The 20,386-nt window shown below is 38.1% G+C and overlaps 1 protein-coding gene across 4 annotated transcripts in view; it reads right to left on the minus strand.

Moving 5' to 3' along the window:
- FBXL5 (F-box and leucine rich repeat protein 5) overlaps positions 1–20,386 on the minus strand; it is a 36,932-nt gene that overhangs the window by 6,125 nt on the left and 10,421 nt on the right. For 3 of the 4 annotated variants that reach the window (XM_087737604.1, XM_087737601.1, XM_087737603.1), the window contains exons 2-10: positions 17,008–17,223; positions 15,105–15,200; positions 14,107–14,290; positions 11,637–11,819; positions 9,034–9,159; positions 7,934–8,082; positions 7,654–7,736; positions 5,230–5,952; positions 2,173–2,321 (exon numbers count right to left, since the gene is read on the minus strand). In XM_087737604.1, coding sequence (XP_087593730.1) covers positions 2,173–2,321; positions 5,230–5,952; positions 7,654–7,736; positions 7,934–8,082; positions 9,034–9,159; positions 11,637–11,819; positions 14,107–14,290; positions 15,105–15,200; positions 17,008–17,223 — 1,909 coding nt within the window. Of the gene's footprint in view, positions 1–2,172; positions 2,322–5,229; positions 5,953–7,653; positions 7,737–7,933; positions 8,083–9,033; positions 9,160–11,636; positions 11,820–14,106; positions 14,291–15,104; positions 15,201–17,007; positions 17,224–18,666; positions 18,686–20,386 lie in introns of those variants that run through there. The other variant, XM_087737602.1, reaches the window with a different exon arrangement.

Here is a 20,386-nt window from a genome sequence, read left to right on the forward strand (position 1 = left end):
ATAGAAAATAACTCTGAAAATAGACTGTAGGTGAAAGTAAAGCCCTTATATGTCAACAGATGACAAAGTGGTATCTTTATTATTCAAAGATGGCTAAATTCCATGCTGTTGGCTCCATTTTTTGTTCTGCAACACTGACGGGTTTTCCAACATGATCCCAGAACATATCTCCTTCCCCGAAAACACTCCCTGATAAGCTGGTGGGCAAAGAAAATTATGAAATTATTCTCTACATGCTTACAGACCAGTAATTTTTGTGCAGCACTTAATAACACAATCTATGTATGTGCAAACAAACAAACTGCTTCAGATATGGATTGATTTAAATGAAACAACTATTGTTTTCCCTACAGTTACTTTAGAAATGCCAAGTGATACAGAAATATTTCAAGCTGTCACAGAAAGCCTGCTGCCCACAGAGCAGAATAAGGCATTAGTTTCACACTGAATAGCCCTATCACAATAAACTTTCAGTGAAAATACAAAAAACAGTACCCAGATAAAACGGCAGGGGATCCAGTTATAAAAGGTTATTTCCCATTTCAGAATTTTGCTAGGACACCCCTCTAAGTTTTTATCGACTTCCTTCTTAAAGAAAACAGCCACAAACTTCTGAGATGCTACTATTTCTCAACAGACGTGAGGAGTCAGACCATTACAGCCTCACTCTCCTGTTGATTTCTCTCTACAGGAGTCACTGTTCATCCAAAGGCATGCATGATGATTTACAGAACCAAGCAGAGCTTATAGGCTCACAGCTTCCAGCAAGCAGTAAAAGGAAGGAAATAAACAGGAAGAGGATCAGGACAACTTTACAGAATAATTCCAAAAAGTATTCTGTTTAAATATAAGTAATTTCTTGAGGCTATTATGGAACAGCTAAGCTTTAAAGTGGTGGACTCACCCAAGAGATTCTGGCTTTCTAAATTAATACTAAGATGACACAGTGTATTTTAGGGACAAGGAGAGAAACAGAAGTGTCTGAAGACACACCAGCACATCAAGTCTGGTATTACTGACAGAAGTGAAAACAGAAGAAAAATAGCAAGGAATCAGATGTGAAAGGAAAAAGGCTTTTAACTGGTCTTTGAAGACATCTTTAAACTCAACACAATGCAGGAAGGAGAGTCAGTGAAGGATTTTTAAAAAGGAACCTTAAAATTTTCAGGTTGAAATGCCAGAAGATTTTTAAAGGCTGCAGTCTGGATGGAATGGAAGTAAGAAAAAGCAAGCATCTCAAAATAAAAACAAAACAAACAAACAAACAAACGAGCAGTGTTCAAAAAGTGCATAAAGAAGTGCAAAAATTGTGGAAGCAAAATATGATTTAATACTTTCACTTCTAATATTAGGATCCAATCCAAGTGCATCATCTTATATCAATTTCAGTGGATTGAATACCCAAATGTCAGTACAGATTTACTTGTAGTACCAAAGCTCTGGCATCCTGTACCCCTGCTGTGGCTGCATCTCAATATAGATGCAAATTGCCGAGCTGAACACCATGAACTACCAGGGAATATAATTTTGTTTTATACACAGTTAGCTCTTATAATCCTGTGAACTCAGTTATTATCCTCCTTTTCTCTTCCTTTCTGTCGCACTTACCTGTTTTAAATTCACACATGGAATGCAAGTCACACCACGGTTCCCATCTCTAATGCTATGAATGCTTACTGGACCTAACATAATAGACTGAATTCCAGTGTGGTAAGCACTGAAGAGACTTGCACCATAAACTTATTTTATGCATTTATCCAGATCCTTCCCCAGCTTAGATCCATCCCTAAGTTACCGACTCAAGCAAAACCAGAAAAACTAAATTACACTTTCCATAAGGACACGTAATGGTAAGATCAAAAACATCCTATACCAAAACTACTGCAATATGGCATGGCAAAACACACGTCATTCCTTTCCCAAAAATCACTGCTTTGGTAACAATCTAATGAGGCCTCTGTCTGAAAAACTGACTTAACAGTTGTCATTTCATAATTAATCTGTGCAACTCAGTACTACACAGCCAAGAAAAAAAAGTGGGGTTTTGGTGGTTCTTTTTGGGGTTTTTTTGGTTTGTTTTTTTTTGGTTTTTTTTTGTTTTTTTTTAAAAAGTGTCCTTAAACCAAACATCACTCCCCAGAAAAGCATCACATCATCATAAAAAGACATTACCGTTAATGTTGTCACAGTAGTAAAAGTGTTCATCGTTTAGAGAAGGGCATGCAGAAACTAAATCCTGCAGGCCTGCACCAGTTACAGTGAGACAACCCGAGAGGTTAAGGTGTTCCAAATGCGGCAGTCCTCCTCCCAGAGTCAACGCCCTGTTAACAGACAGAAGAGAGGTGTTAAGAGCCCGCACAGCTCCACTGACAAGTACTCCACTACCTCGCCAAGTCACAGACTTAATTGCGTCTTATAACAAAAAAACCCCACACCTCTAATAAACCATGTAGTTTTAAATCTGGCAGCTTCATATTCTATAAAGGGGATCACCCCTGAAGCTGCGTAACAGACCTGAAAAATGAACCGATTTCGACAGAAACTAATAATTCCTTCTGGCAGAGGTAAATGGTACATCAGTTTGTTTATGAACAACTCCAGAGATGACCAAGTATTTCAAAGAACTACCAAGACATTCTTCTCCAAAACACCGGTGATTTTGGCAGCTCCTCCAAGGTGATGTATATTCCTCAACCCACCTTGAAAACATGACACTCCCAAGTTTGGTGCATTATGCTTCCGAAAGTCTGAGTATCTTACATTTTTTTTGTTTAAAATTATTTTTGAATCCAAGTTTTATTTTCCTAGGGCTGACAGCGAAGCCTCTCTCTGCCAACACACGACCTTATTTATTATTCAAGTGGAATTCTCTGTTTTTCCTCCGAGTGCAAGAGAGTTTGGCTGCTGATGCAACAGCCTCATGGAGGTACCACACCTGAGCAACCGCTCCGCATTAAGCTGCTTGCTTCTCTGCGAACTCACAGGGCAGCCAGCCCAAGTTCAATCACAAACAAGCTCACCCACCTGAAAAAAACCACCAGGCTTGAATCACCAAGCTACAGATCCAAGCCAGGACATAAAACTGAAAATGCCTTCAGAGCATCACTGTACAACTTTCTCCTGTCAGCAGGCAGAAGTAGAACTGTTAACCACAAAACTAGCCATCAGTTAACAACTTTTCTATGAAATGAACTGGCAAGTGTTTCTATTAGGAGGTTTCATTCTCTCTCCTTGGGGACTCAAACTATTCTGGTGAGTGCAGGAAGCACTTGTTGCAGCACACTCTCAGCTCTTAAATACTGTCTTGTGTCTAAAAAGCACGAATGGGAAACTGGCACCACAACTAAACCCTTCCCATGACTCCATGACCAAATCTCCCTTTGGTCCTAGATTACTGAGTCATGAAAAAACAGACCAGCAACATGCAAACTACACACCGCATGACCTAATCAGCACCAAACGAAACTCAGCAGTGCCAGGCCACTCCACCACTTGAACAGCAACAAGCTCAAACACAAAGCACTGCTATCTGAAGCTTACTCTCAGCAAGACTAACACTGGTGAGTGAAAGCGTAAGTCTCATATAAACTACTACAGGGGACATTTGAGCAGCTGGTACTTCTGAACATCAAATGGGGATGAAGTCTCCAGGGAGACAAATCAACGCCAGCAGCGCCTCACACTACTTCTCAGTTGACTGACTACCGCGTACAGTACACGTAGGCATGAAGTCTTCCCACCCCAAGAAGCTTTAATTAGCCCTAAGTGCTGCAGCACACCTGAGCAGGTGGCTGCAAGGACTTCAGCCTCATCCCATGTTCATTACAAAGCAATAACTATATTTTTCTGACACAATACAAAATATCAATGGCAAATATTATCACACACAGGAAATCTTGTAACTCCTGAAGCCATCTCAATGGTCAAGTCAACTATTTTTTCCTCCTCCTTTAATTGTTATATAAAGTCATATTTAACATAATGTTCTGCACATACAAAATTATCACAGAATCATTTAGGTTGGAAGAGACCCTTAAGATCATCAAGTCCAACCATTAACCCATCACTGCCAAGTCCACCACTAAACCATGTCCCTAAGCACCATGTCTACACATCTTTTAAATACCTCCAGGGATGGAGACTCAACCACTTCCTTGGGCAGCCTGTTCCAGTGCCTGACTAACCTTTTCAGTGAATAAATTTTTCCTAATATCCAACCTAAGCCCCCCCCAGCACAACTTGAAGCCATTTCCTCTTCTCCTATCACTTGTTACTTGGGAGAAGAGAGCAACCCCCACCTCACTACAACCTCCTTTCAGGTGGTTGTACAGAGCAATAACATCTCCCCTCAGCCTCCTCTTCTCCAGACTAAACAACCCCAGCTCCCTCAGCCTCTCCTCATAAGACTTGTGCTCCAGACCCTTCACCAACTTCGCTGCCCTCCTCTGGACACGCTCCAGCACCTCGATGTCCTCCTTGGAGTGAGGGGCCCAAAACTGAACACAGTGCTCGTGGTGCGGCCTCACCAATGCCGAGTACAGGGGCACTATCACCTCCCTGGTCCTGCTGGCCACACTATTCCTGATACAGGCCAGGATGTCATTGGCCCTCTTGGCACACTGCCGGCTCATATTCAGCCGGCTGTTGACCAACACCCCCAGGTCCTTTTCCGCCAGGCAGCTCTCCAGCCACTCCTCCCCCTGCCTGTAGCGTTGCATGGGGTTGTTGTGACCCAAGTGCAGGACCTGGCACTGAGCCTTGTTGAACAACTGGCCTTGGCCCGTTGATCCAGCCTGTCCATAAACTATGTCATTATCCAGACAGGTTAAATGAGATGTTACTCCAGTTTTATAAAGTTTCAAGCATACTGACAGGCATAATAAAAAAAAAAAAAAAAAACCAGCGAATCAACACAATTTCCTAACAAGAAATCACTAAAGATCGAATCTAAAAGCATTAATAATGCCTAGAGCAACAAATTCACAAAAATACTAGACTCCAGAGGATACATCTAAAAGATTTTATTTTTTTAAATCCCCAAAGGAAAAGCTGGAGAAAGTTTTCAAGTCTGGTACTATAAATATTTCAAGATACAAAGACCACTTGAAACTTGAGTTTCTTCAATAAAAGTGTGTCTACCAAAACTAGGCAGATTCACTCCAGAATGACCGAACAAATAAAATTAGAAAAAACATGCTGCAGCAAAATACCTCAAACATGTCTCCTCACCTGAGAGCACGGTCTGTGATCTGGTAACATCCAGACAGACTGAGAAACTGAAGAACTCGTGCAGTCTCTTCATCTGTTTTTTCACTCCCAGAGTATGCAGAGTCTTTTTTCTCTGACTGCTTAGTCCTTGTTGGTTTTTTACACAGTGCAGAGGACTCTGGAAGTGCTCGAATAGTTCTTAGTGCTGTCCCAGCACAACAAAATGAGTGACCGCAGTAAATCAAGTCAGTAGAAGCACAGTGCTGCTGCCACCCTCTAGTCCTTAATCCATAAATGTCTCTACCGTAGCAAGATGCAGAACAATTAATATGGGATGTTGGTTCCATAAGACAAAATCCTTCAACGTTTCTGTGTCTCCACTCTGCAGCATCTTCAATGTCAGCTAAATCATCTGCATCTAGCATCCACACATAAGCAGAATTGAAGTTTTCTGAGCTGTCCGGTTTAGTCCAATGCTGCTCACTATCTCCTCCCTCAATGAGGTTTTCATTACTGATTTCATGCAAACCATTATACTTCTTGTTGGACTGCAGAGTAATCTCTCTGTTTTTCCACAAAGTCTTAGCATTCCTGTTTCTGCAGCTTTTCAGAATACCTCTGTTATGGTGAGCTGATATGATACCCAGTGCTCTGGAAATCCTCTCTATAGCCACATCTGTGATTTTTTCACATCCAGACAGATCAAGGTGGCGTAGATTCTGACAACAACCAACTGAAGACCAACTGAAATCAGGGAAAAAAGTTCGGTTGATTTTTTTTAGGGTTTTTTTTTTTTAGTTTTTTGTTCAGAAACAGGTGTTAATGCTAAATACGCAAAAGAACATTTCGTAAGTAAAATACTTAAGTCACAGAATATTTGAAGAAAATACCCCAGAGACAGGTTAGATTCAATACTCCAAGTGCTATATATATGCCTAGAAAAATTACGTCTAAAGAAACGTGAAATGAATCATGAATCAGTAACCTGTATTTATTCCATATACTGAGACTTCAAACAAGTCCACATTTGCCATACATTGAACAAATTTTTAAAGAGTAGATCAGACCGCAAACACCAAATACATGTGACAACAATTCCAAAAAGCAGCTTCTGTTGTGTATAATGCAGTTACCAAGAGCCCTCTAAGTCACTAGACATTACAGTTAACTTCTAAGAATGCTGAAAAAAGTGAACTTACTGAACTAGCAAATTTCACCCCCTCCCCCAAAAAATAAATCTGATGTAATATTCAGTTCAAAGTATTTTAATAGTTGTAATTTCTAGTATTTGAGTTTCTCAAGCTTGGCCATTTATACATATTGAAATATCAGTATACTCAGATCATTTATCCTCCTGCCATTTCCCATTTCTTTCAGAGAGAACAGCTGGATTCTGTGTACAGTATTAATTATTCCATAAAAGTGATTAGGCTTAGAGATGTTAATGAAATCAAACTTTTTCATATTAAGAAAACACCCCACCCTTTCAGCCTTACCTTTCTCAACTGAAACAGAAATTTGATCTACAGTAATATTGTTACATTATTAGCTATAAAAGTATATAGCTGCTTTAAGTGAGCTTTACCTACCCATAGCTAACATTAAATATCACTTTCCGTAAGTGATTACTTATATTTACAGCAAGCCAAACTCATTTTTTGAGTTACAAATTGGGGTGCTGGAAATATAGATATATGAGGAGCAGCAAGTAACGTAAGTTTCACTACAGACTGACAAAACCTCACAAAGATTGATTTCTGAGCCACAGAAATTCCGCAAGGCTTTTATTTAAACTAAAACTTGCACAAGCTGCAGTGTTGTTACCAGCATCCATGCTGGTAAAATCTTCAGTGTCATTAACACATAAAACTTGAGAGCTATATGATGAAAGTGTTGAACACCGAAACAGCCACCGAGTTTCAGTATCACAATGAGACCCATTGGTGCAGGCTTTGCACCATGACCCATCCCACTGACATCAATGAAACTTCTGCAGGCTTCAGTAAAACTCAGGAATCCAGTTACTACACCGACGCCTTAGAGCTTTGCCCACCATTTGATCAGTGTCTTAAATAGCAGTATTCCAAACACTACCAGCTATATTGGACCAAGAACTACCATAACTGAGTGACACCACAAAATCTATGGGCAATTTCAAGTTATTAATAGCAGAATAAAACACAACTATTGTTATGGATAGCTACACATTGATAGGTAATACATATCCAATAGTGAAGACAGAGCATTTTAAATAGCCATTACAAAGTTACATGCTTCACGTGCTATTTTATTGATTTGTTACTCTGGTTTAGTTCTCAGTTAATGTGTGAATCCTAAATGCGATTTCTCTATTTCTCTCTTTATTGGCAATGGACTAAGACATATGTTTTTCCCTCTCAAAAAGCTGGATTTTTTTTTTTCTAAAGGAAGCAACAATTATCTAACCTTTCAAACGCAGAGTCTGAAATATCAGTTTGAGTGAGATCCAAATATTCCAAGTTGGGACAAAGCTCCAAGATCTGTCTAACCTGGAAAAGGAAAAGAAATGAAAATAATCAAAGACACAAGCCAATAAGGCTGCACACAGTGTCAAGAGACAACATAGGAATTAACGTTCTCTTGAATTGCAACACATTTTCACTACCAAAGTGTTTTAAACTCAGGCACATCTGTTATTAGAGGCTGCATAGCCACAAATATTAAATGCCAGTTTCAAATTACATACCATCTTGCTAGATACTGCAGAACTGTAGGCCAATACCAATGTCTTCACTGAGGAGCCTACATGAGGGAGGACATTATGAATTAAGCCATGAAGTAAATGTTTTTCCGTTTGTGCTATATTAATGGCAAGCGAATCTTCAGCTGCTTCTTCTGCAAAAGAAAACCAAAGAGAAAAAGACTTAAAATATGCTTTGAGTCATTTGGAATTCACATTACCATCTTACATCAAACAAGTTATCAGGAAACTAAAGAACGCCTAACGAGGTGTAAGTTTCAGAAAGTACCTTACATCAAACTTTTGTTGAACTCTAGCTCAACATATTACTTAAGCCTCATCTTTAAAAATTATCTGCATGTCTTTCTGACAGTCCTGAGAGTTTAACTCCAACGGCAAGTAACAACAGTAAGAGTCTTAACAGAAGATTATCATTAAAGGACTTGGAGAAATATTTACTACAGATTATATACTGCTCAGGGCTGCCTGGGGCAGCTGTTTCCACTGACTTGCTTTATACATGGAAATACTGCCTCACGGAGCATTTCGTATCCTGTGATATAACAGCTTAAGACAAATTTTAAATTAAGCCTAGAAAGCATTAGGATGCAAGATGATTCATCCAAGCTTCCTGACGAGATGAAGCCTAGCTTTTATCTCCTTCCTAACTCCAGACATATCCCCATGACTCTTCTACCTGCACTCATGTTTGCTCTCTCCCAGCTTAATTAATTCAGGTCATTAAATCCAGCTGATTCTCCCTCCCCTCACCCCCCATTCCCCTTTTTATTTCACCCTGCTGGGAGTCAGGATGATATGAAGATGAGGAAGAAGAGCAATCCTTTCAGGAACCTTAAGTAGTTGCCAGACAAAACTTCCTCTAAGTTCTTTTTTTACTGTATAAGTCAGCTTGGCTTAGTAAGAATTTAACCTAGGCAGAACATAAGTATTATTGTATTTGTCGTTATTTTAATGTACTGGAATCAACTATAAAAAAATATGTATTTTAAACTGATTTTACAGAAAAGAGTCCATTTTAGACATTTATTTCTTATAGCTATGTCATCTTGGGGGGGGGGGAATCACCCAAATCACAATTTACCTACCAGATTCATCTATGTCAGCATCTTCATCCCATTCCTGGAAAGCACGACTTTCATCTTTTCTATTTTTCACCCATTCTTCATCAGGTTCTGTCTCAAGATCTGTCGCAGGACCGCTATACCAATCACCTACTCACCCCCCCCAAAAAAGAAGGAAAGGAAAAAGGAAAAAAAAAAAATTAAGACAAACTTCTCATCACTGCAGAAAACAGCAGTGATAACTTCTCAGTGTACTGAGACCTGACCTAAAGACATAAATGAATGTTGCATTCATCTCAACTAAGGCTGGACTGAACCTTGACATAACTTTTTTTTTTGATCTCTATTTTAAAGTTTCAAAAGATTCCTGGAACAGTTTCCTTACTGTTACAGAACTCATGCCTATTACGCTATTCTGAGACATGCCTGTTGTCCTTATTTTCTTAGTAGGGACCAATATGATTGCAAAAATAACAGAAACAATTATGGAATATTTGGACTGTGTAGGTGCTGAAGTTCTTTCTGGTAGATAAATTAACCATCAACTTTTAATATAACACTTGGTTTAAGACATTTCCATTTACCTCTGGAATCTCACAAATATACAGTCAACCAGGATGTATTTTATTAGCCTGTTTTTAGTTGCTGCACATGACAACTCCAGTATCAAGAAACCCAAGTTCCAGAAGCAGCCTATTTAAAGCAGCTATACAATACTAGATTATAACATACATATTATTCAAATCAATAGACAACCGTTTTTTAGAACATCTGGATGAACATGAATATCAGCAACAGCTCCACAGTTTTAGCTGGTAGGGCACCCTCTCTCCCCGAGGGTTACTGCACAGGCATAATCTACTTCTCATTTGGGTACATTGTAGTGCTGGGCTTGGTATAAGCAGGTCTGCTGCCTCCCTCAGCATAGACATGCTTAAACCAGAAATAGCTTATCCTACTATCTCACCAGTGGGGGATCCTACCATCCCCAAAGCAAGAGCAGCCCCTGGAGTGGCATCTAAAGGAACAAGGTTTCTTATAGGAGCAATCCTAACTGATTATCAACCAACTGTGAAGCAAAAGGTTTCATAACATTTCTCATCTTTAACCCATCTTTACAATATACACAAAGCCTCAGAAGCCCTCTCTGTATTAGGGGAAGAAAAAAGTTAAAAATTTAACTAAGCCTGTAGTTTTATGTTCTTTTTCCCCCCCCGGCAGTAAATCTTATTTGAGAAGCTTCCACCCAGTTTAGAGCACTTCTGCACAAACAACTGCAGTGGTACAGACAGTACCTCATGAGACTAGCTTCCTGTTGTGCCAAAACCAGGTTTAGAAATAAGTCATTTCAAGCAGTTGCCAATTATCTTTTTTGCATAGTACTGAATTATCAAGACAAGTAGGTTTTAGATGAAAATTTAACAGTTTAAACTCCGAAACCCCTCCTCTCCACTCAGTCTTTTGCAGCTCAGGGACCAATCTATTATTTTCAGTAACATTTATCCAACCAAAAAAATTAATTCGGACACAAGTCATTCAACTCCTCTCTGCCTTGTACAGATTTTTAGAAGCCATAAGGTCCAGCCAGTAAGAAGCTTTTAGCTTTTATGCAACTCAAAATTGAAGTTATGTATTGTTAGCTTTCTCTCTTAAAATCTTACAAAGGCACATAAAATATAGTTCATTAAACAGCACAGATGGTCTCCTTTTTAGTCAGCTATACTGACATGGCAGCAATTATGAAGCCTGCAATGCCATAGTCCAGTGATTGTTTAATACTCACATAAATATGGGCAAATACAAATAGAAATATTTAAAGCTACAAATATACTCTGATGACTTGTAACCAGCCTCATTGGAATACAGAGTATTTTGTGTATTTGAACAGGTACTTTTGCAAAGGTTACACTTCTCAATAGGAGATTTTAAATAACAGGAGATTTTGAAGAACAGAACTTATAAAAAACACTTAGTCCTTACTGCAGTAGAAGCTATTAAAGTAATCTATCTAAAGAATCAATACTAAAAATAACATTCATACAGTTTTCTTTGAAGTTTGAATATAAAAAGTAAGAATAGATTGTGAGGAAATGTTAGAACTCCATTTGTTTTAAACTTCCATTCTGCAGTTATGTCTGAATCACAAGACAGATCTCTCGGAGGAGAACATACTAGTCAGGAACTAATATATATATATATATATATATTTTATTTCTACCTAGTAACCTAATGAAATAAAAATATTACTGATATAGGTGTAACAGCAGCATTTATAATCCAAAACCCCCTAGGTTCATAAATCATAATTAAGATGTTGTATTAGTGAATATACTTGTTAACATTCATACAAGCAAACAAACCTCAGTAAAACTAATCAACAGTTTGTATACAAGGGCTACTCATGAGTTACAACCAAGACAACTTTTAGCTTCTTAATTCTACAAGATGGAAGTATGTTTTGTGGATTTTCAACATTTAACCAAGTTTCAAGGCACTATCCTTGCCAGAAGCACGCTCAGCTGTAAGGTTCGTTGTACATGACAGCCTATACTAAAACGTTCTCTTCTGTATACTCAGAAATTCTGGTAATTGACATGCTTTCAAAGGAAGAATTAAATTTATCTTACCTCTGGCCCAGCGAACAGGGTAAAGATGTTTCCAAAGAGATCCAGTTTTAGCCAACTGTGACCATTCAGTGCTTACTTGACTACATTGACATAACTCTTGGGGGTTAAGGTAACTGAAAATGGTCAGCATTACTTCAGGAGGAAGATTAGTAATATTTGTGATGTGCCCTGTTACTTCGGTTTCTGAAATACAGAAAGTGCGTGTTAAGTGAAGCATAGCCTCAGAGCTTTAAATAATACTGGAACTCACATTTTGACTAGGACAATGAAAAAATAGTGTCTGAAAAAAATTTAAAGTTGTTTGGCAAAAGAGTTGAAAAAATAGGTGTTGCTTTGGCTTTAAAAAGCTTTCACTGTAATACCAACTTAAACAAGCAAACAAAAAAGTTAGCTCAGTTTTCTGTTTGCCATTTTCTCAACTTGCCAGTTTTTTCCCACCCTGACCCCCCAATGGTCCAAAAAAGCCCTGGACAAAAGTAAACTGCTGCTACTCAGCCACAGCAAGAAAAAAGCAGTATCTGCTATTAAATTAAATGCTTTAAAAAAATGCCTCATGTCATAGATTATATATATACCTGCTTTGCCACATTCCCAGGAAACAGAACTAGCACACAGAATCTACCAGCTGGGACCACTCTCAGTGAAAAGCGCTCAGCCTCTTGACTGGGACACAGCAAGAAGTCCATGCTTAACTCTCCGCAGCTATCTCACACTTCATTTCTAGCTTTAACTGCTAGCCATTCAGGCTGGAAGGTAATACTAGATTAGAGGCTAAAATTTGACCAATGTAGCTAATACTTCAATGGACAGGAGTAGGAACTATTTCCAATAGCTCTCTCATCGCCATAGTACAAAGAGCTGCAAACTATATAACGTAGCAAATTCAGTGCTTTGGTTAGTGGGTTTTTTTGCTGTTTTAAGAGAATTTTTAATGCTTTAAGGACAATTTATTTCTAAATTAATTTTTTCTAAATAAATATTTTCTAATATAAAAATTTCTAAAATAGTTTTCAGGAGTCCTTAGAAACAGCAGGTTTCACAAATTAGTAGGGATATATTTTTAAAGTTAGGACACAAAGTACATAAGACTTTACAGTGAGACAAGGATCGCGTTTCGTTTTGCAGAGCTTCAAAAGTAAGCGTAATGTACAGTTTACTCTGTGATAGCCTACTCATACTTCAAAAAATATAATTAAATACAGTTTCACTTGATAAATCACTCTATTTATTCATATACCTGGCAAGTCACTGCAGGTAAACTACAGAGAATTTCACATTAAAATGCAGTTAAAACTGCACAGGACTGCAAGTTGTGTTATTTTCTTCCATTTTAAAAAAAAGAAAAGAAATGGATGCAGGGCACATACTTTCTTCTCCCTAAAGTCTAGAACACAACCACTGCAAAATTATTACTGTCCCAAAACTGCTATTCCAGCTAGACTTAACAGCAAGTAATGCCATAAGGCTACTTCTGTCACATTCATCTGTTCAGACTCAAAGAGTATTTCACACCATCGACCATGATCCTTTCTGAAGGTTTCACCTGGAGGGCAGAAAATGACCAGTTCAGTAGTTCAGAGAAGTCAAGTTTCATCAAAAAAATCTTATTACAGAGTAGTTTTTCAAGTTCTTCTAATGAGAGCACCACATCTTATCAACACCACAGTCAGTTCATGAGGGCTTGCTCTACTTATCAGTCTCACACCCCAGTGTTACACTTTTGGTACATTAAGTCCCCTTCTTTGGGGCATCAACTCTTCTTTGTTAGTCAAGAGTGAAAACTGCAAACACAGACAACTTAAGCTGCTTCAACAGTCATAAAACAAGCCTCAAGTGCACTTTAGTAGTTATCCATTTGTTCTAAGTTTCATCAGGAAAGGTACAGATGAACGCAAATTAAATATCCACCTTCAGAACGCATGTTTCATCTGACCTACTCACACACTGCATGGATTCATTCCCTTGTATCACTCCACACACACAGTTTCTTCCTTTCCGATTCCTGCGAGGCCCAGTGAAGTTAGGTAGTGGAGTTGGGGAAGGTGAGTTGCTTTTAATTTGAAATACTGTCAGCTGGCTAACTATTCTGTGTCATTAAACCATCAACAGAAAAGCTTACAAAGCAGTCTTGAAAACCAAGAACTAAATGCAGGGTCTGCAAATAGAAAATATAATTTCAATGGAAGTATGAAATTAGAAGCTAATTATCATTTCTGCCTGTTTATTTTATCAAATATTACCATGGGAGGGAAGGGAGAGTAAGAAGGCTGAAAACAGGTAAACAGTGAAGTACTGTCTACATTGCAACCTGTATCAAAGTTCCTGAAGTTTCAAAACTGGTTTAAAGAAATTCCCATTTTATAAAAACTATTTTATCTGCCAGTATGTAACTTTAGGTATATCACTGGTGTGGCTTTTTAGATAAAGACTGCAGTTTGAAAATTACTTTAACTTTAATTAAATGCTTCACCTTGATCCGCCTTCTCATCCACAGAATACTTAAAGACCTTCTGAAGCTCTTCTGCTTGATTCCACTTACTAAGACCTCTGAATTCTGCAGCCTCCTTCTGTGAGCAGTGCTGTGCAATTACTTTCTTCTTAATATCTTTCAATTCTTCGTAAGTAAAGTATTCCATCAACATTGGCTGAAAAACCTAAAGCAAAGGAAAAAGGAAAAAAAAGCCTGGTGATGATGGAGATAGTTAATAATGCTACACAGACGTACCAACACAGAATTTTCCTGTTTCAAATTCTCTCCAAGGAAAACATGTCCTACATTAAGTGAACCTAAGGACAGGACCATGGAAGTTTTGAGTTCCCACCCTCTGCTTGCCAATGGATCACTGCATAGTCTTGGGCAAGTTGTTTGACTGTTTTCCCCAATAGAAAAGGGAAGTGATTAAATTTACTTAAAGTATATAACTTATCAAGGTACTCACACAGAAAGCAAAGTGGCAAGGAAGAAAAACATGAGAAAAAAGATTTCTCTTGGACAGACTTCACAAGATTTACTCTCTCCAGAAAATGCCTCCCAGGTTTTGGATACCCATAAATCATCAGACTGGCAGTACTAGTCTATGTTTCAAATATAGGTCAGAGGCTGTTTGGGAGTGTCAGTCTGAGTCATGAAGCACTGGTTTACAGGACTTCTTTTTCCTTTAAGTTTTGCTACACATCCCCTTAAATAACTACCTGCTGCAAACAAATCCCAGCCCCAGTGGACTTGTGTCATCAATTTTTTAAAGGACCAGAATTTCACCACAGATTTTCAATATATGCACTGTTTCAGAATGTGTCACTTTGCGGTCAGAGAACAGAACAATGACACCACAGTCCTGAATGCAAATTGGCATAGTAATAAAAACAGAGAATTGTGAAAAAACTAGACCTCTAAGCCCTTTGTCTCTATTCAGTCATTCCAAACCCCAAGGAAGATGACCATAATACTTGAGCAAGATTTTTACCTACCTCCTCTTCCTCTTTCATATGAGGAAGGAAATCCCTGGTGAAGGCTTCCAATCTCTCCTTCAGCTGTTTCGCATAGTTTAGCTGTTCATATTCATTCTGAGAAGAAAGCAAAGATTTAACTATTATCTAATCTTGTCCATTCATTCAAGGGTTGAGCCATTAAATAAACCAGTGTTTCAAAGTAAAGCCCATTACGTCTTCCTCATGCATACAGCAGGTTTGCTCTATTTCATGGTAAGAATGCGTTCACTTACAAAGGTTCACGACAAGCTGACAGTCTCTACAGGCCTGTTACTAGGCAGAACACAGTATTCCCTTCCTGCCTGATTCCAGTTTATTTTGTTATCAGATATGAATTAACTTGTCTAATCGCATTTTTACTTTGGAGCAAAGACTGAAGTCTGCCAATTTACAGTCTCACCCAAAGTTCAAAGTAGTCACAGACTAACCTACCAGTTATGCAAGTTTTGCATAAGAATTATTCTAGGATACAGCAGTTCCACTTCATCTTTTAACTGCACACATTTCACATTCGTTATTCTACAATTCTAGCTTCCAAATTATAATCAGAATTTATAGTCAGAGATGCTTTACAGATACTTACTTTGGAAATGGAAAGAACTCTTAAATAAAGAGGTAACTGACTTTTAAACATTAAAGGTAGACCAACCTCATATATCAATTTGTTAGCTTGTTCTCTGTGCCAGTAATATGAAGCTGGTTCTGAAGTCTGTCCAGTAATTGCAACATACTGAAGTTCCTCATAGGTCTTACAGTAAATGTTGTAAGTTTTTCTTTTCAAACTTCTACAACATCAAAAAACCCTGACTATTACAGAAAAAAGCTTAAGCCATCAGTTTAAATTAAACCATGCTCTCAAAAAAGTTAAACAGTTAACATATCTAGAGAGAGCTGGAGAAATCTGTTTTTCCACGCTTAAGTAACAGAATAACACTAGCATCCTATCAGAGAAGGTATAACACAAAGTCAAGTGTTAAATTTCCCCTCTCCTTCATTTTCCAATTCATTAATTGGAACAACTTAAGCAAAATTTTAAGGCTTGATATGCACAGGGAAAAAAAATTATTTACAGGATTCCCAGGTCAAAACCAGCCTTAGATAGTAAAATGGAATCAATCAACTGCATATTTAGTATTTTTCTTACTGAAAATACGGACCATGTGTAATAGAAATGTAATATGGGATGAAAAATTATTCCTGGAGACTACAGTTCTTCAAGCGCAGGAAGAGGGAGTTGAGTACTCCAGAGGAAAGACACAGCAGATTTCAAGTAGGATTCTACTGGAGAAGAATTTAACAACTTTAAGCTGTGAAAAAGCCAGCTGGAGAAATAACATTTAGAGTTTCTTGAGGACTGGAACATTGACAGCATTACTGAGCAACACATTACTGGAAGGAGTACATGACTCACTAACGGACTAAAACAATGCTTGCCTTTTTTTTTTTGTCCAGTAATCATCTCCATTTGCAACAATAATACAATGCTATGTGCCACAAAAAAGTTACTCAGGGTTTCCTAACAAATTAATAAAAAACATTATTTCCATAGTCAGAAGCAGTTTTGACCAATTAGTGGGGCAGTCTTTGTATTTGAGACTTCCATGTTGTCTCTCCAAAACACCTCCAATTGTGCAGTGATGAACTTGTGACACAAGATGCACCTCTGAAAAGAATTTTTACTTGACATTTAGTAACTGCGATGAATGACAAAAAAATTTGTGTTTCAGACAGGAAAGTTTTCACTACGGTATCAGGACACCACAAATGTTTCTTCTTCCTCCTTAGTTTATTTGTAGAGAGTATTAAGAAAAGTTGAGGCAAAGTAATATGTAATCACAGCATGTTTTCCCTAGGACACAAGTCCTTCTTATAGTCTACTTACCTTTACATTCTTTAACCCTTTCTCAAAAAGGCTAAGCATCTCTGAGAGTTTGTTGTCCGAGTGCACATTGTACACTGTCCGGCTACGTTGCTGAAGTAAACCAATGATACACTCATTTTCAATCTGCTCATGCATTTTAAATTCCTTGAATGTGGCATAAAGAGATTGCAGAAGAGCCCGAAAATCATTGTTGTTGGAGAAGTTGGTCTTGGAAAGCTAGAAGAAAGAAAAGCTCATAAAAAAATCAATGAAAATCACGTCAAGTTAAATCCTTAGAACAGGTATTAGGCTCCTGTTATTCACTGCTCACGTTACTTATAATATAAAAGATTAAAGCCTTCAGTTTTATAAAGAAAACTAGCAAAAATAAAAATTGAATCTGCACTTTGAGCAACTCACTTCAAAGACATCAAATTAATGAATGCTTTTAATTCCAATTTTCAAGCACAATAGGTAAAAATCAGAGATTCAAGTGCGTAGATAGGAATACACAAGCTAGTCTTCTATTTGAATAGCAACTTTCCTGTAATTTATCTAATTGGTGCATTAAAATATAATTTAACACAACTTCTTCCAGAAGTGGGCAGAATTAATATTGGCACTTGAATACTACAGATTAACAAACATTTCTATAATATCCCTATTAATATGACTTCTGAATTATTCACAGAATTCATAATTATTTTAACCTTCATGACAGCCTTGCGATTTGATTTTTATTTGTTAACAGGAACTGACACAAATTCTATATAAAACCCTCAAACTTGTTCTAAAACTTTTAAAAACTCATCATGCATGGTCATTTCATGTATGTTTCCTTTTACAGTTCATGAAAACAGTAAGCCATTCACACTCGAATTCTGTTAACTCCCCCAAAAATGTTAACAGAACAGTTTTACAACAATGTTGTGCTTTGTGAATGAGGTTTAAGTAAACTAAGGGATTTAACTGCACAACTCTCATTTCCAGCAGCAACTAACTGCATTTCCCACCACAGGCTCTGAAGAAAAAAAAAAATGAAATTATGGATTTTAGAAATATTACAACGAACTAATGATAACTACAGAAGCTTAACAAAGCATAATGTATGCAATAATGCACATTGTAAAGGAAAGCCTGTTACATTTAATCACACAAATTCTGAAGGCAACTGTCTCATTCCACATGAATGAACAGAGCTTAAGAAAACAGCAAAGTAGCATGATAACTTTTTAAAGGAAGATCATCCTTGAGAGAACAATGCGGTTATCTCATTAGCTTTAAGAAGTCGGTAAAACCAAAGTTGTTTCTAAGGCACATAAACCAATCTTGTGTAACCTTGAGATAAACAAATGTAGAAACATTTCCCGGTAGAAATCAATGCAATCTCCCCAGCCCAGCAGGTAACTGAAAGGCTTTGCCACTTTCCCAGATCTACAGTTTAGTCCTTAGTAAGAAGCCACTATCATAGGCCCCCGAGCAGACCTTTAGGGACATATTATCCACAAGGAACACTGCGTCCTACCAAGTAAATACAAACTATACCAGCTGTTGGAAGAAGTTTCCAATGGACTAAGAACCAACAAATCAAGACAGCACAAAGGTCTAGGTTACACGGTAGTGCCAGTTTTACATGCATACAAACAGTCACCATTAGTAACGTTTTAAAACTGCATTTGCCTTTGGTCAATGTAGAAAAGCAGAATTCTTTCCATTCTTATGCTTTATTCCATGTGCAGCTTCAAGAACCATAGCCTACAGCAATATACAAGAGCAAGTATCCTAAAAATAGAAATAATTTAATTCAGAAAACAAGCCACTGGAGTATTCAGAAGTGTTTTAGTTTACAAAGATTCTGGAATCTAAGGGTTTTACTAGAAATGGGAACCTGAGACTTACATGTTCATATGTAATACTTACATACATCAAAAATAACCATAAATTGAGATATCCAAAACTTCTCTCGCTTAAAAAAACCAACCAAACAAAAAACTAAATGCACTTACTCATCCTGACACTGCATTGCCACTTCCTGGCAACCACTGGCAATGCAGCCGAAACACGCTGGACATCTGCCAAGCACTTACGCAACTCCAGCTCGGCTGCGCCTACCGTATACCTTACATGCTGTACATACGAACAAAGTGACTGCCATTATGGAAAAACACACATTTAGCCTCAGCGGAGGTAGAAAATAGGGCAAAGTTAAGGTGTTTGGTTTTTTTCCCCCCAGTATCTTTTAGACCAACTATTGAGAAGTCAAAAAAATGTGTGTTTGTGATGCGCTGTGTTAGGATTTGAGGCATGCGTTGTTATGCGTGTATCACAAAGGGAAAAAGATCTTGGCTCTGAAGACCATTTCTATCCCATGCTAAGCTCAAAGAATGCAATACCCAGAGCAGGGGTACTAGGTGAAACTGCAGGCTGGACTTCCCACGCTGAAAAGCAGAAGGCTGAACAAGCACAGGAGATGGGTGCAGAAATACATCTTCAGGATAGCCTCCCCACCTCCAGCCATTTGTGATTCAGACCTCAATAATGGTGACGTTTGGTTTCTAACGTAGCATTTCTCTTGAGCAAGGACTGTCTCAAAATTGTTCATTCTACCCATGAGGATCTACGATACCTGAAGTCAGCCCCCAAAAACCCTTTTCCCCAAGAATCCCATTTGCTCCCAAATGCTTGGCATTTTAATTTGACATAAAAACTTAAGGCTACCGAAGTGTGTAACAGGAAGGTTAGACAAAACTATTGTATTTTGCTGTTGGGTTAAAAAAAAAAAAAATCACAAAATTAGTTCTGATACAAAATAGCATCTTCTCATCCTCCTGACTCAAAATCTTTTCAGGACTCAAACTTCTGTTGAACCTACCTATTACCATCCACAGATCTGGAATACATGAAGAATCCATTTGTGCATCCAATTTAAGAATTCCTGTTCTAAACGTATTGTTATAGAAGCCATTGTAACATGAAATGCTTGCACATTTGTGTCTGCTACTGAGGCTTCCAGCAGATATCCAAGAGATTAGGAACTATGGAGAGGATACTGAAGTTTAATGACTGTACTTGAATCAGCAATTGGTACATTAAAAAGGTCAGCCAAAGCTGAGCAAAACGGGCTTTTCAGAGGACAGGTAGCCTAGCAACAAAGTCACTCGGTCAGATCTGTAATTTCATTACCAGGACTGATGAAGTCTTATGATGGGGACCAAGACTATTAACAGACAGCAGCTGCTAGACTCCGAGATCCACTTTTCACCACCTCTACACAAGGAAAACTAGTGTAGGAGTCTAGTAGTGCAAAAAGAAAACCACCACCCCCCAAACTTGGACAGAGAATCCCAAGAGAATGGCAAGGAGGAGGAGATGGATTGTATTAAAGATATTTGCTGACTGG

Source organism: Nipponia nippon, unplaced genomic scaffold (assembly GCF_047370975.1).
Source record: "Nipponia nippon isolate SJK-2023a ecotype South Korea unplaced genomic scaffold, ASM4737097v1 scaffold_6, whole genome shotgun sequence".
Taxonomy (NCBI): Eukaryota; Metazoa; Chordata; class Aves; order Pelecaniformes; family Threskiornithidae; genus Nipponia; species Nipponia nippon.